The sequence below is a fragment of the Cynocephalus volans genome, chromosome 11 (assembly GCF_027409185.1).
Source record: "Cynocephalus volans isolate mCynVol1 chromosome 11, mCynVol1.pri, whole genome shotgun sequence".
Lineage (NCBI taxonomy): Eukaryota > Metazoa > Chordata > Mammalia > Dermoptera > Cynocephalidae > Cynocephalus > Cynocephalus volans.
This window is the reverse complement of record NC_084470.1, coordinates 116255177-116268691: the sequence shown is the minus strand read 5'-3', so window position 1 is coordinate 116268691 and position 13515 is coordinate 116255177. Positions and strand designations below refer to the sequence as shown.

General features: G+C 47.4%; 1 protein-coding gene across 2 annotated transcripts; it reads right to left on the bottom strand.

Moving 5' to 3' along the window:
* Positions 1-4118: 4118 nt before the first annotated feature.
* NENF (neudesin neurotrophic factor) lies at positions 4119-13498 on the bottom strand. 2 transcript variants are annotated; one of them, XM_063114503.1, is made up of 4 exons: positions 13282-13498; positions 6758-6818; positions 5703-5806; positions 4119-4709 (listed from the first exon to the last, which is right to left on the bottom strand). In XM_063114503.1, the coding sequence occupies exons 1-4, from the start codon at positions 13438-13440 to the stop codon at positions 4533-4535; spliced, it is 501 nt and encodes a 166-aa protein (XP_062970573.1). In that variant the 5' UTR covers positions 13441-13498; the 3' UTR covers positions 4119-4532. The 2 variants fall into 2 exon arrangements, with proteins under 2 accessions (XP_062970573.1, XP_062970574.1); XM_063114504.1 differs by lacking the exon at positions 13282-13498 and adding an exon at positions 12958-13138.
* Positions 13499-13515: the final 17 nt, after the last annotated feature.

Below are 13515 nucleotides of genomic sequence, written 5' to 3'. Positions count from 1 at the left end.
GTTTTTATCATAAAGGAGTGTTGAATTTTACCAAATGCTTTTTCTGCATCTATTGAAATGATCATATGGATTTTTTCCTTCATTCTGTTGACGTGATGTATCATGCTTATTGATTTGAATATATCAAACCATCCTTGCATCCCTGGGATGAATCCCACTCAATCATGGTGCATGATGTTTTTAATGTGTTTCTGGATTCGATTTGCTAGTATTTTATTGAGGATCTTCACACCTGTGTTCATTAGGAATATTGGTCTGTAGTTTTCTTTTTTTGTCGTATCTTTTTCCAATTTTGGTATGAGGTTATTGTTGGCCTCTTAGAATGAGTTTGAAGTATTAGCTCCTATGTGGGCCTACAGGGACCCCGTGAGTGGTCTTGCTAGCCTGGGGGCTGGTATGGTATGCTCCAAAGCCCTCTTCTCCCCTGCAGACTCCAGGCAAACTTCATGCAAAGGGCTCATCTGTGGCTTTTGTTGGCTCCTGTCCATGTGCTGCAGCTTCTTCCTGCCTTTCACAGGCCGGCCCTGAAGCAGCCCAGGCTTGAAACAGTAGGAGTTGTTTCTTCCTCTCAATGCAGCTTCTCCCAGCTTTGTGAACTCCACGGGTCTCTCCTCTTCTTCTGCTGAGCTCCAGTGGTTCCAAGTTGGCAGTCTTGCTTTTTAATAGCCATAAATTGGTCATTTGTGGGGTAGAGTGATACTGAGGACCATATATTCTGCCATGTTATTTGATGTCTATTACTGATCTTGTTTTAATGGCTTTTCAATAGTTCTGGATAGAGAAATGGGGTCCATACTCCAGGGCCTGGTTTCCTCTCTTTCCCTGCTATGGAAAGGGTGCTAGCTCCATGCCGTTTGCAAGGGGGGAGGCTCTGTGCTGCCGCAGGCCTGGAGCACAGACAGAGGAGGGTACTATCATCATTTTGGGGTGCAGGGAAACGTGTTTCCCTGTTGCTTTGCCCCCCACAGATTTGTCACCCCACTTCCCCTGGGTGACGGAGCCACAAAGGATTACTCAAAGCCCATCTCTTCTGAGCAGTGAGAAGCTCCAAAGTGGTTAACTTCCCTGGAACCCTCAAGAGAGAGGCATTCCTTCCTTGGGAAATTAACCCCAAATTGGGGTTCTCTTCCTGCATTTATTTTCCAGACCAAGAAGTTACAGGAAGACAACATAGGTGGGGTTATAGTTTAACAATATAGGATGGTAACTTTCAGTGAAACAAGCCAGCTGACATTCCACTAAGGCAATTAAGTGATCCATTAACAAAAGCTTGATCTTAGCAAACATTCCCTTCTTACAGCAATTTCTCAGTATCTTTACATATCAATCAGTAACTTGTCTGTCTTTGAGCCAGCAACCTTGCTGTGTTGAATTCTTTATCTTACACCAGAGACCTATAGCCTGAGGAAAATTTGCTGTCCTTTGCAAGGTCAATATTTGAAACTGAAAGGCTTTGGAAAACCAGGCCCTGTGAAGTACATTTGCTTTATGAATCCTCTACATTTCCCCTAAGAGAGAGTATGAAGGGGCTGTAACTCAGCAGGAGGAACTTAGATTTGGGGAAGAACTTCACAGATTATATACCATTATCAACAATACTCCAATGCACTCAGCACTTACCACAGGCCAGGCATTGCAATTCCCATCAGAGATGTTGAATTTGAACTTGTGTGGGGACTGGTTGAGAACCCAGACCCCTCCACTCTCCAGCCGTACTCCCTTCAGCCTTCTCTTCTCTTGGGTAAATAATGTTTCTTTCTTCCTTCTTCATCCCAGGGTGGCACGTGGCCTCCCCACTGTGCCTGGAGCCCTCAGCTGGGAGGAGGCCTTGACTCAGCTGCTGGTGCAGTTCAGTCCCTCAGATTTGCCCAGGACCAAGGGGTTTCCTGGGATGCAAGACTTGTGGTGCTAAAGCCAGGAAAGTCCCAGGCAAACTAGGAAGTTTGGCACCCTAGGTGACTGTGTGTGCTGGGCCCTCAAGACTCTCCTGTTTTAGGGAGATAGGCTCATATACAGGCATTGCAGCAAAACAGGTAAATCTAGGCCATATAGGATGCCAGAGGAGGGGAAGGCTTCCTGGCAGAGGTATGCCTAGGCTGAGTCTTAAAGGAGGATATGAGCCTTTAGAGCAAAGAAAACATTGTAAGTAAATGTGGGAGCAGAAAGTGCATGGGCAGCAGGCTTTGCGCCTCCAGGGACCTGTGCATTTCTTCCTCTAGATCCTGCAGATGTCCAATCAATAATGCAAATTCCAGGCTAGCCTGTGCCCCTTCCCAGGGTTACATCCACCCTTTCTAGAGCCTGTGCAGGCTGCACAGATTTTTGTGTACACTGTCCTGGCAAAGTCTGGCCTGGCATCTCTAAATGAGAGACTACTGGTATTCAGAGAGAGCTGCTGCTGGGGTATAGAAGGCAGCCTTCGAAGTGCAGGGCAGGGAACTGGACAGAGTGGCCCTGGGAGGGGTGCTGAGCTTGAGGCAGTGAGGGAAAGCTGTGCTTTGATGGGGGTAGGGGCCGACCCCGTGGCGCACTCGGGAGAGTGCGGCGCTGGGAGCGCAGCAGCACTCCTGCCGCGGGTTCGGGTCCTATATAGGGATGGCCAGTGCACTCACTGGCTGAGCACGGTGCGGCCGATCACAAAAAAAAAAAAAAAGACCAAAAAATGATGGGGGTAGGGATGTGGGGAAAACTGTGGCCTTGGTAAGTTCCCAGGGACCTGAACTTGGAGACCTTACCCCCTGCAGAGACGAGGCCTAAGGAGTGGAGTTCTAGCCCCTGCAGTGCATGGCAATGTTGGAAGTGGTGGGCACGCCAATGAAGAAGCCGTGTCTCAGGGGTTCCCAAGGACCTGTGCACTGTTTGTGTGTGTTTGTACATCATCTGTTTAGGGGCAAAATGCCCTGGCACAGACTGCCCTGGCTGCGTGAATGACTTCCAGAGTTGCGGGCCACAGAGTCCTGTCTGGTAAGCTCCAGGCCCTGACTCTTAGACGGCCATCAAGCTCCCAGCTTCCCAAATGGGACCCAAGAGCTCACCACTTGACTCCCTAGTCCTGGGATATATTAAAGAGTAAAGCAAAACCTAAACCTGGTCCTCAGAAAGGATGTGAGAGGAGTCCCTCTGAGGTGACTGCTAAGGCACAAGGGGGTGTCTCTCAAAGTGCATCTGAGCCCACGTGTATCATAAAATCTCCTGCGGAGCTCATCAGAAATGCAATTCCCTAGGGCCAGCCCATGGCTCACTCGGGAGAGTGCGGTGCTAACACCAAGACTGTGGGTTCAGATCCTATTTAGGAATGGCCGGTTCGCTCACTGAGCATGGTGCTGACAACACCAAGCCAAGGGTTAAGATCCCCTTACCGGACATCTTTAAAAAAAAAAGAAGAAGAAATGCAATTCCCTGGCTGGGGAGAGGGTGGGGATATTGTTGACACCCAGGAATCAACGTTTTGAACAATTACCCTAGGAGATTCTTCTGCTCAATGTAAAAATTCTCTCTTTGGGGAAGTTGCTATTTCAAAAAAAAAAAAAGAACCTTTTTATATTTATATCAAGGATATTCACCTCCACTGTAAAATTCCCAAGACCAGTCTAACACCAAATTTCTCAGCCTCAGCGTGACTGACATTTTGGACGCAGTGATTCTTTAGGGAAGGAAGCTGTCCCATTCATTACAGGGTGTTCAGTGGCATCCCTGCCTCTAAATGCCAGTAGCACCTTGTTGTTGTGACAACCCAAAATAAAAACTGTCTCCAGACATTGTCCAGTGTCCCCTAGAAAGAAAAATCCTCCCCTCAAAGGGATTTCCTCCTTAACCCTGACCTTGGTCTGGCCTTAGGAGTGTGCTCCACCCTTCGCCTCCTTGAAATGACCTTGGTCAGGCTCCGCCCATGCTGGGTTAGGCCCTCCTTCCCACTTTCCAGCTGCAGGTGGGGCTGAAGCCAGTCCACGCCGTCCCTCCCTCCTGGCTTCCTGCCCACCTTTCCTATCGCCCACCCTCTATGAATCACTCTCCACATCCGCCACATTTCTTGAACGCCCCCCACTGCCCGGCCCCTCCTCAGGCAGGGGAGACAGAAAGCAGGAGCATGGACCACTCACAAGAGGTGCAGACAAGGCTCCAAAGAGAGGGCACATGGAGAAGAATTCTCCTTTTGTACCAATAGGAAGTTTATTTTTGTTATCATTATTAAGTAAACACGGTCACAGTAGAAAATTTGGCAAGTACAGAAAAGGATACAGAAGAAATAAAGGTCACTCATGATTCCACAGCCCAGACAGCCAAGCTGACATTTTGGAGGCTTCCCATCTTGGCTCTTATTGCCATGCTGGCTGGTGTGCGGGCAGGGATACCCGGGGAGACAGGACACTCGACCAAGGACAATAAAGAGCTGTCACTCTTCCAGGGTAAGCGTCTGTTTTATTCAGATCAGGCTGACGCAGAGGCTTCAGGCAGCCTGTTTTGCAGGAGATTTAGCACCTGAGTGTCACCAGGCCTCACCCTCCCCACAACCTGCCCCTGCAGAGGGAGCATCAGAACTCATCCTTTAGGTCAAAATGGGGCTGGTCTTCAGGCTTGAAGTCCAGGTTGGGGCTGCCATCCTCGTTGAGAATTCTCCGGGCTGTGTAGCCGACGATGGGATATTTGGCTTTGTATACTTTGGTGAAGACATCATCCAGGGACTCCAGCTCCTTGGCCGTGAGACCCGTCTTGGGGAAAAAAGCCCAAGAAACAAACACAGGGGATGGAGACAGGTGAATTGGGTTCTACACTGGACTTTCTGTCCCTGCCTTGCCTTCCCCACACCCCTAATGCAAGAGAAAAAATATGTCAACAAATCAAATAGTAGACAATTGGCTTTTTCCGAGACAACCCTGTGCTTGTATGGAGGGTGGACTATGACATGGGTTGGTGGGGGAAGAAATGGCTTCATCATTTTTTGCTGTTTGACTGATGTAGGAATTAAAGTCTCCAGACGACACCCATCCTGGGGTGGGGGTGGGGTGTGCTGTGCATCCCCTCCTCCTTCCTGATGAACATTACCTACCGCTCTCTATACTCCTCCCACTATAAATTTATTTAGCTTTCTCCTTTCTTAATTTCTTAATTTGTTTCTGTAATGCTGTAGGCTTAAGAGTTTGACTCAGCTCAATTTATCTCAATGTCAACTTGATGTTGAGCACAATTGGAGTGAATGCCAGCCTTGCTGCTGGGATTACTTAGACCCTGAATAGTTTGTTTTATATGCTATTTCTCCTTCACAGAAATATAAGCATAGAGGGAGACCTTGCTTTCCAACCCAGTCCTTCTACTAAGCTACCAAGTGTGGCCTGGGGAGCAGGTCCCACAGACTAATAACAAACCTGTAAAGGGCTGGGGGGTGGCGGGTGTAGGCCATAAGGGGGATTAGGCTGCCAAGGTAGGATGGGGCCAAACTGTGAAGACCACTGAGCTGGAACACAAGTTCACAAGAGTCTGGATTTGACTCTGTAGGCAATGGGGAGCCATAGAAGGTTTCTGAGTAGGAGTGGCACAGTAAGATAATCTTTCAAAAAAAATGGTTGGCCAACAAACCAAGTGGACTGGAGGGTAAGTAAGCTAGTTAGGAAGCTTGGCTATGGACCAAAGGTTTAAAAAAAAAAAAAAAAAATCCATGGCCAAGGGGGCAGGGCATTTTGACAAAAGCTCATTATCTGGCTCACAGTGTCATGGGTGAGGTCTGCAGGATCCAGGGACATCTTGGCCACCCCTCTGGTGGAGTCCTTCCCAGTCAAGGCATTGTATGGGGCTCCTCGTCCATAAAACTCTGTGGTGGGGGAAAGGAAGAGGACATGAGTACGGTGTGCATGTGGAGCAGTCAGGGGCTGCCCACGGGTGCTCCACAGGCCCCACCCAACTGTAAGCAAGGCTCCAGGCCCAAGGAGCAGCAGAGCAATGAAGGTGTCGAGTCCAATAACCCACCCCCAGCCATCAGGTTGGATTCCATTAATTCAAGATATAGAATAAGTCACGCATGAGGGCTGATTTTTAGAAAATACAGAATGAAAATAATCTTTTACAAATATTAAAAATGAAACAAGGAAGGGCCGGCTCGTGGCTCACTTGGGAGAGTGTGGTGCTGATAACATCAAGGCCACAGGTTCAGATCCCTATATAGGGATGGCCGGTTGGCTCACTTGGGAGAGCGTGGTGCTGACAACACTGAGTCAAGGGTTAAGATCCCCTTACTGGTCATCTTTACCAAAAAAAAAAATGAAACAAGAAAAAATACTTCGTCTTCTTCAGTGTTGGTGGAAGCCAAGTCTACTTCCCTCCAGCAGGGTTTGGTATCAAATAAGAGATGAACCATTATAAAACTACCTCCGTGATATCATTTGTAGTTATAATTAGAGAAACCATTAAATGGCATTAAAATGTTCTGTATAATGTTCTAGAGTGCCAGCTCTTAATATAATATTCTAGGATGCTAAAGAATACTTTTCCCCTTGCTTCAACTATGTTAAATCATCAAGTTTGAATTTGATTCTACAAGCAATGGGGAGCCATGGAAGGCTCTGGAGTAGGAGCAGGGTGGCATTAGTAGGAAAAAAAAAATTGTTGAAGTAAAAACACTTGACAAAGATGAACTCAAACTGGTCATTTAAGATATAAGGAAAAGGACATGCCCAACATTCCCTCCCTTTCCTCACACCTCCAGGTGCCCACTCTGGCTTCCAAGCTCCCCAGAAATAACGATTCAAAGTGCCAAGTCACTTACCCTTTCCGGAAGTGACATCAAACACCACTCCCTTCACTGCCAAGTAGATGGGCTGATCTTCCTAGAAAGCAGGGGAGAAGCTGTGAAGAGGAGGCAGAGAGCCCAGCCCTTCCAGCGTGAGTTAGTAAACTCTCCTCCCCTCATGAGCTGTGCAAAGAGCAGCGGGTAAAGCCACAAAGCAACCTTCCATAAAGCCTGGACCTCAGCAATTGTGCCGCCGACCTGGGCAATGGCATGCCCACTCATAAAACTCGGAGAAGTCATAAAGTATCATGACGAGAGCATAGCCATCCCCTCCTTTATTTAAAAAAATCAAGAAATGAAGAATATTAAATGATGAATTTTTTTTTTTTTTTTTTTTTTAGAATTTGAACATTTTTATTTGTTTTTAATAAATGAAATTCCATTATAGAAAATTTGAAAATTATGAAAGCTGTAATGCCAAAATAATAGGAAGAGCAGTTATGGAGATAATTAAATAATCATTTAATTTATAAGACTTCTGAAGCTTTTGTAGCTTCTTTGTTATTATGAACATTGGTCTACTCCTATTTCAGTCTGTGTTTATTCAATATAAAACTCTCTAATATAAAAGATATATGTCCTTTTCTTTTTTTTTTTAATTTTATTTTGTCGATATACATTTTGGCTGATTATTGCTCCCCATCACCAAAACCTCCCTCCCTTCTCCCTCCCCCCCCCAACAATGTCCTTTCTGTTTCCTTGTCCTATCAACTTCAAGTAATTGTGGTTGTTACATCTTCTCCCCCCCCCCACCGGTTGTGTGTGTGTGTGTGTGTGTGTGTGTGTGTGTGTGTGTGTGTGTGAATTTATATATTAATTTTTAGCTCCCACCAATAAGTGAGAACATGTGGTATTTCTCTTTCTGTGCCTGACTTATTTCACTTAATCTAATTTTTTCTAAGTCCCTCCATGTTGCTGCAAATGATAGTATTTCATTCTTTTTTACAGCAGAGTAGAATTCCATTGTGTAGATATATCACATTTTCTGTATCCACTCATCTGATGATAGACATTTGGTCTGGTTCCAACTCTTGGCTATTGTATATAGAGCTGCAATAAACACTGGATTACAGGTATCCCTTCAACATGATGATTTCCGTTCCTCTGGGTATATTCCCAGCAGTGGAATAGCTGGGTCATATGGTAGGTCTATCCGTTATTGCTTGAGGAAGCTCGAAACCATTTTCCATAAAGGCTGCACCATTTTGCAGTCCCCCCAACAGGGTAGGAGGGTTCCTTTTTCTCCACAACTTTGCCAGCATTTCAGGTCTCCCTTTTGTCTCAGCCCCATCAGAGGTGTAGGGACATGAGCCAGGAGGCAGGTCCTAAACAACAGCGGCAGGGCTATCTTTTTCCAAGGGTCCAAAGGAGGAGTCACCATGATGTCATGCTCCTAACACAAGTTTTCATGTCAAACAGGCCTGAGTTTGAGCCCCCACTTATGAGCTGTGTTGCCTTGGGCAAAGCACTTAACCTACATGTGCCTCAGCTTTCTGCTCTGTAATAACGAAGGAGGACAATAAAAGTATCAGCTCAATCCACTGCTGTAAGGATTAACCAAAGCAAGAGATATAAAGCACTTAACAAATTAAGGAAATAAATGTTAGTTTCCTTTGTCCTCTTCTGTGTTTTACAAGTTATAAGATCAAAGAGGAATCAAATAACCAGTGGAAGGAGACTAGAGATTTTCCTAAGGGAGGATAGAAAAAAATGTCTTTCCCAAGTGACAGAGGAACTCTGGAGGAATTTAAAGTTAAAATGAGAAGGGGCCTTGAAGATTACCTAATACTTTCATTTTATGGATGAGGATATCTAGGCCCGTGAGGACTAAGTGACATGCCCAGAGTCACACAGTGAATTAGAGGGACAGCAGGTTCTGGACCCTGGTGCCTTGGAACCCGAGGCTCAGTCCACCCTCTGGCCCTGCCCCATCAGAGGGTGCATTTAGCACGAGAGGGCACTTGCCTCTGACCAGGAGACGGTGAAAGTCTCCCAGGAAATTCATCCAAAAGACTCAGGGCCACCAGGAAAGCCAAAGGAAATGGGTCAGAAGTACCCAGTAGAAGGAAATCAGGGAACTGCCCTACATAAACAAGGGCCTTTATCTATCCTTTGGGTTTTGGGGTTGCCTTACCATCTGGGCCTCCTCCCTGCCAGTGGTCAAGCAGAGGCCCCTGGGGAATGCCATGTGAGCCTCCATGGTGAGGGGATACAAAAGCAGCAGTGCAAGGAGGAAGGCAGGCCTCATTCCACAGCTGGAAGAGAGAGACCTGGAGCCTGGGTGCAGGCAGGAAGGGAGGGTCCAGCAGCTGGCCAGCAGTTCCTGAGCCTCCAACACCCTCAGACTGTGCACCAGGGCCAGAATGGAGGAGTTTCTCATTAGTGACTCTCCTCCATGGAAAAGAAGGAAACTGCTGTGGATGTTTTTGTCTGCATAAAAAACCCTGCCCTGCAATGGTCTAAGGCCATGTCTCTGCAACCACATTAGGCATTGGTAACCTATTAGTGGGTCATGAAATGAACTTAATTTATCAACATATTTTTTTCTAATGAAATAGAAAAAATAGTAGAAAATGGAATGGAAAATAGAAAACATCAGAGTACATCACACATAGTAAGAATTAGCACGTTTCATGGAACTTGTGTTTCTGTGCCGTATGCATACACTGGTCTGGGATGCAAAATATATTTCTGACTATGAGTTCACAGTCAAAACATCTGCAAGCCATTCTACTGTGTAATTAGAGAGTGTGATTTCACTTCTTTATTCACTTGCCTCTATCCAAGAGCTTTCACTGCCTGCATATTCTTTATGTCTATCCAGAATGATCCTTTCGGAGGACATACAGTCCTATTCTTCACTAACATTAAGTTTTAGGAAAGTGGAAACAAATGTAACTTCATCTCCTATTAGCAGAGATCCCAAGGAAAGCTGGTGACTGAGCTCAGACAAATTCCATTTATGAAGAATAACCCTGAAACCTAGAGGGGTCTGGGCAAGCTCAGGGTCCAGGACTACCCTAATGAAACTCCAGTAGCTAAACAACATTTCTGGTCATGCTGATATCCTCTTAAACTGAACCAATATATCCCTGGAACAGGTCACTGCCTGGAGTGATAGAGAGGGAGCCTCTTGGTGGTTCACTTTCTTTGTACAAGCCGGAGGGAGCACAGTCCCATCCACCTCTATTTCTCACGAACTGTGTAACCTTGGGCAAGTTACTTAACATCCCTGAGCCTGGTTCATGTGAAAAACGGGGACCTCATGAAGCTGTGGTCATTATTAATTAATGTAAAGCTTTAAGGTGCTTTGGACAGTGCCAGGCAGAGAGTAAGCTCCATATAAATGTTTGTTAAATACATCTGGTCCCAGTGCCCCAGGTCACGCTGAGGGTGCAAGGGCAGGTGGGGGAGGGCAGTGTGTCCCTCCATGCATTTGGTACCCCACAATGCAATTAAGGCAGAAATATACTCCAAGAAGAATAGAAATAAGACATTCATTGTTAGATGTTTCAGAAAGACTTGTTATATAGGTCTACAGTCCTGTAGCAGAAACTCTTGGGGACCAGATGTGTTTTGGGTAACAGAATTTGTCAGATTTTAGAAAGGTGTTATAGGGGACATACCACATATTATGCAACAACTCTAGGAAGGTTCGAGGCAACACCCATATCAAATATATTAATATTTCTCCAGTAAAACATGAATATTCACACTAAACAGCATAAAGACTATTATAGGCTCATATCAGCTCCAACAAAATCCTGTCATCAGACGGGTTCAGGTCAAGATGGGTTTTGCTGTCAAATGATTTATTTCCCCTACTGCTAAATTTGACTGGCTTTAAAAAAAAAAATTATTAAAAAAAAAGTTCTGGTTTTCAGAGCTTGTCAAACTTCTGAATTGCATAGAAGGACTGTGGACCTGTTATACTACCTCTTGCTTGTATCTTAAAAATAAGCTAATAAAAAAAGAGCAGCTAACATTTACTAAGGCTTACTATGATAAATACTTTGCATATCACCATCTCACTTAATCTTCACAAAATATCATATAGATGGTTGATTTTATGTGTCAATTTGAGTAGGCTACGTACTCAATTATTCAATCACTCACCTAGGTGTTGCTGTGAAGGTACTGTGTAGATGTGGTTAGTATCTACAATCAGTTACTTTATATAAAGGAGATTATCCTAGCTAATCTTGGTGGGCCTGATCTTATCAGTTGAAAGGCCTTAAGAATATAATTGAGGTTTCCCTGAGAAAGAAGAAATTCCGCCTGTTGGCTGTAGCATCGGCTCCTGCCCGAGGGTTTCCAATCTGCCCTTCCTAGCCTGCCCTACAGATTTCCAACTTGCCTAGCCAGCTCCGTGATCTCTATCTAAGTATATGGATATCCTACTGGTTCTGTTCTCTGGTGGAAACCTGACTGATACAACCATCTTACAGATGAAAAAAACAGACTCTAAGAGGTTTAATTATTTGCCCAAAATCACATAGCAGAACAGGGACTCAAAACCAGGTATGATCCAAAGGTAAAACGCTCTAACTTGGATGACCACATAATGTATTATACAAAGTGTGACACTTCTGAGAGTGAAAGGGGCACTATTAATAATTATCCCTGGATAAGAGGCATAGGCCAGAACCATCTAGGACACAGTACAGCTCTAACCCACTGCACTCCACTGCCTCTCTCCTCCCTTACTCTCCTCTCTCTGGCTCCTTCCCTCTGCCTCAGACATCCTCAAGGGTCCACTCCCAAAGGGATTTTTTCCTTAACCTGTTTCTGTCTCAAGCTCCTGTCTCTCCTTCCCTCAATTCAGTATCAATCTATAACATCAACATCAAAAAAAAAAAAAACGTTCTTTTCTCAGTGCTCATCCTACAGTCCCTGGCACTCTTGCTGTACCCTCCATTTTCAACTCTCTCTTCCCTTGGATTCTGTGCTGGGGGACCCCCAACACCACCCCCAACTTGGCAGATTCATTCACTATACGGACTCAAAGAACTCAGCATATAGTTGTACTCACAGCTAAGAGGGAAAAAGACAGAGGTGAATCAGAAGGATTCCTACGCTTCCTTAAGTTCTCTTCCTCCAGTGAGGGGTCACACAGAGTACACTCTGCCCCCCACCCCAGTCAAATGCAACAACGTGGGCCAGCCCATTAGAGACTCAGTACCCAAGGCTCTTATGGGGGGATGGTCACATAGGCACCCTGCCTAGCACATACAGCATTCAACATAAATCACACTGTGTAAATACAGCCTAGGCAGAGTGAGCCACACTTATCAGTTAGAAAAGGGTGGAACACTCCGGAAGTCCAGACACAAGACAAGGACCACCCTTGCCAGCTGCCTTTCTAAGGAGAGCAGTCCTGCTATGTTCACTCTTTTCTGCAAATGCCCCCAGACTCTGTACCATCTGGTTCTCTCTACTGCCTCCAAAGAAGGCATCCCTTAAAATCCGGTGGCATCCCTGCCATGTCTCCTCATTCTGTGTCCTCATCAACTTATGGTTCTAACCACTCTCTTCACAAAGGACGCCCAAACTGGCCTCACTGCCTAAGGGCCAGGTTTCTGATTCCTTTTGGGATTCTGGTCCATGTAAGGACAGTTTACTCAGGAGCTAGGGAGCCCAGGCCAGAGGGTTTAACAAGAGAACATCAGTTCCCTTCCTGTTCTACCACTAACAGGTGGCATGCCTCGGTTTCCTCATCTGTCAAAGCAGGAGATTGCTTTCTGTCAGCTCTGGAGTGCTATGATACTATGATCTCCCCACCAGTCCTGCCTCTCTCCCACCAATCCTGCCCCTCCCCCACCTCCCACCTAATATCAGCCCCCCTCCAACCCTTCTCATGTGCAGCATCTTGTTTCCCCACTACTCAGCCATCACACTGGGCCCCACCAACCTAGATGGACAGATGGTTGAGTTTTCTGGATGCCTCCACACTCCTGACATGACTGTGCGGGGTGTGTGTTGGGGAGTCTGTCTCACGGCTGCGGAGGAGGCCTGGTTTATAGAGGCAGGAAAACGAAGTGCTGGCAAAGACCGGATCATCCCTGGACCTGCCCCAATTCCCACCTAACCCAGGGAGCAAGCTCAGCTTCCCTTCCTCCCTCCCCCGCCATTGCCACCATGAGGAGGCACAGCGACCGCCCCCAGCTGATACTAACATTCAAAACAAAAAGTTCTGACGTCCGCATCCACACCACCAGCGAAAACGCCGCCAAGGGGGAACCTCCGGGGAAGAGGGGTGGGGAGTGCAGGGGAGGGGTGTGCCGGCAAAGCGGGGCGCCCCGACCGCGGAGGACTCGCCCCGATCCCTCGCCCATCGCCCTGCCTGTTGAGAGGACGCCCAGCGGGCCCGGGGCCAGCGCGGGGCCGGCGCTCCGGGAAGGGCGCCCGCCGCGGGCCGCGCGTCCCCTAAGCCTGGCTGGCCGCGGGCGCCTCCCGGGTCCGCGCCTGCCTCCCCCTGGCGGGTCGCGGCCCCGGCCTACCTCCTCCCCGCCGTAGCGGGCCAGCTCCTCCTCGGTGAACAGCCGCACCGGGGGCCCCCGCTCGGCGGGGCGCGGCGCCTGCCCGGCCCGGACCAGCGCCAGGACCAGGGCCAGCGCTGCCAGCGGCCGCAGCCGCCTCCCGGGCGCGGGGCCCATCATGGTGGGCGCGAAGAGCAGCGCGAGAGCGGCCTGGACGCCGCAGCCCGCGCGCCCCCGCCAGCCCCGCGCGCCCCC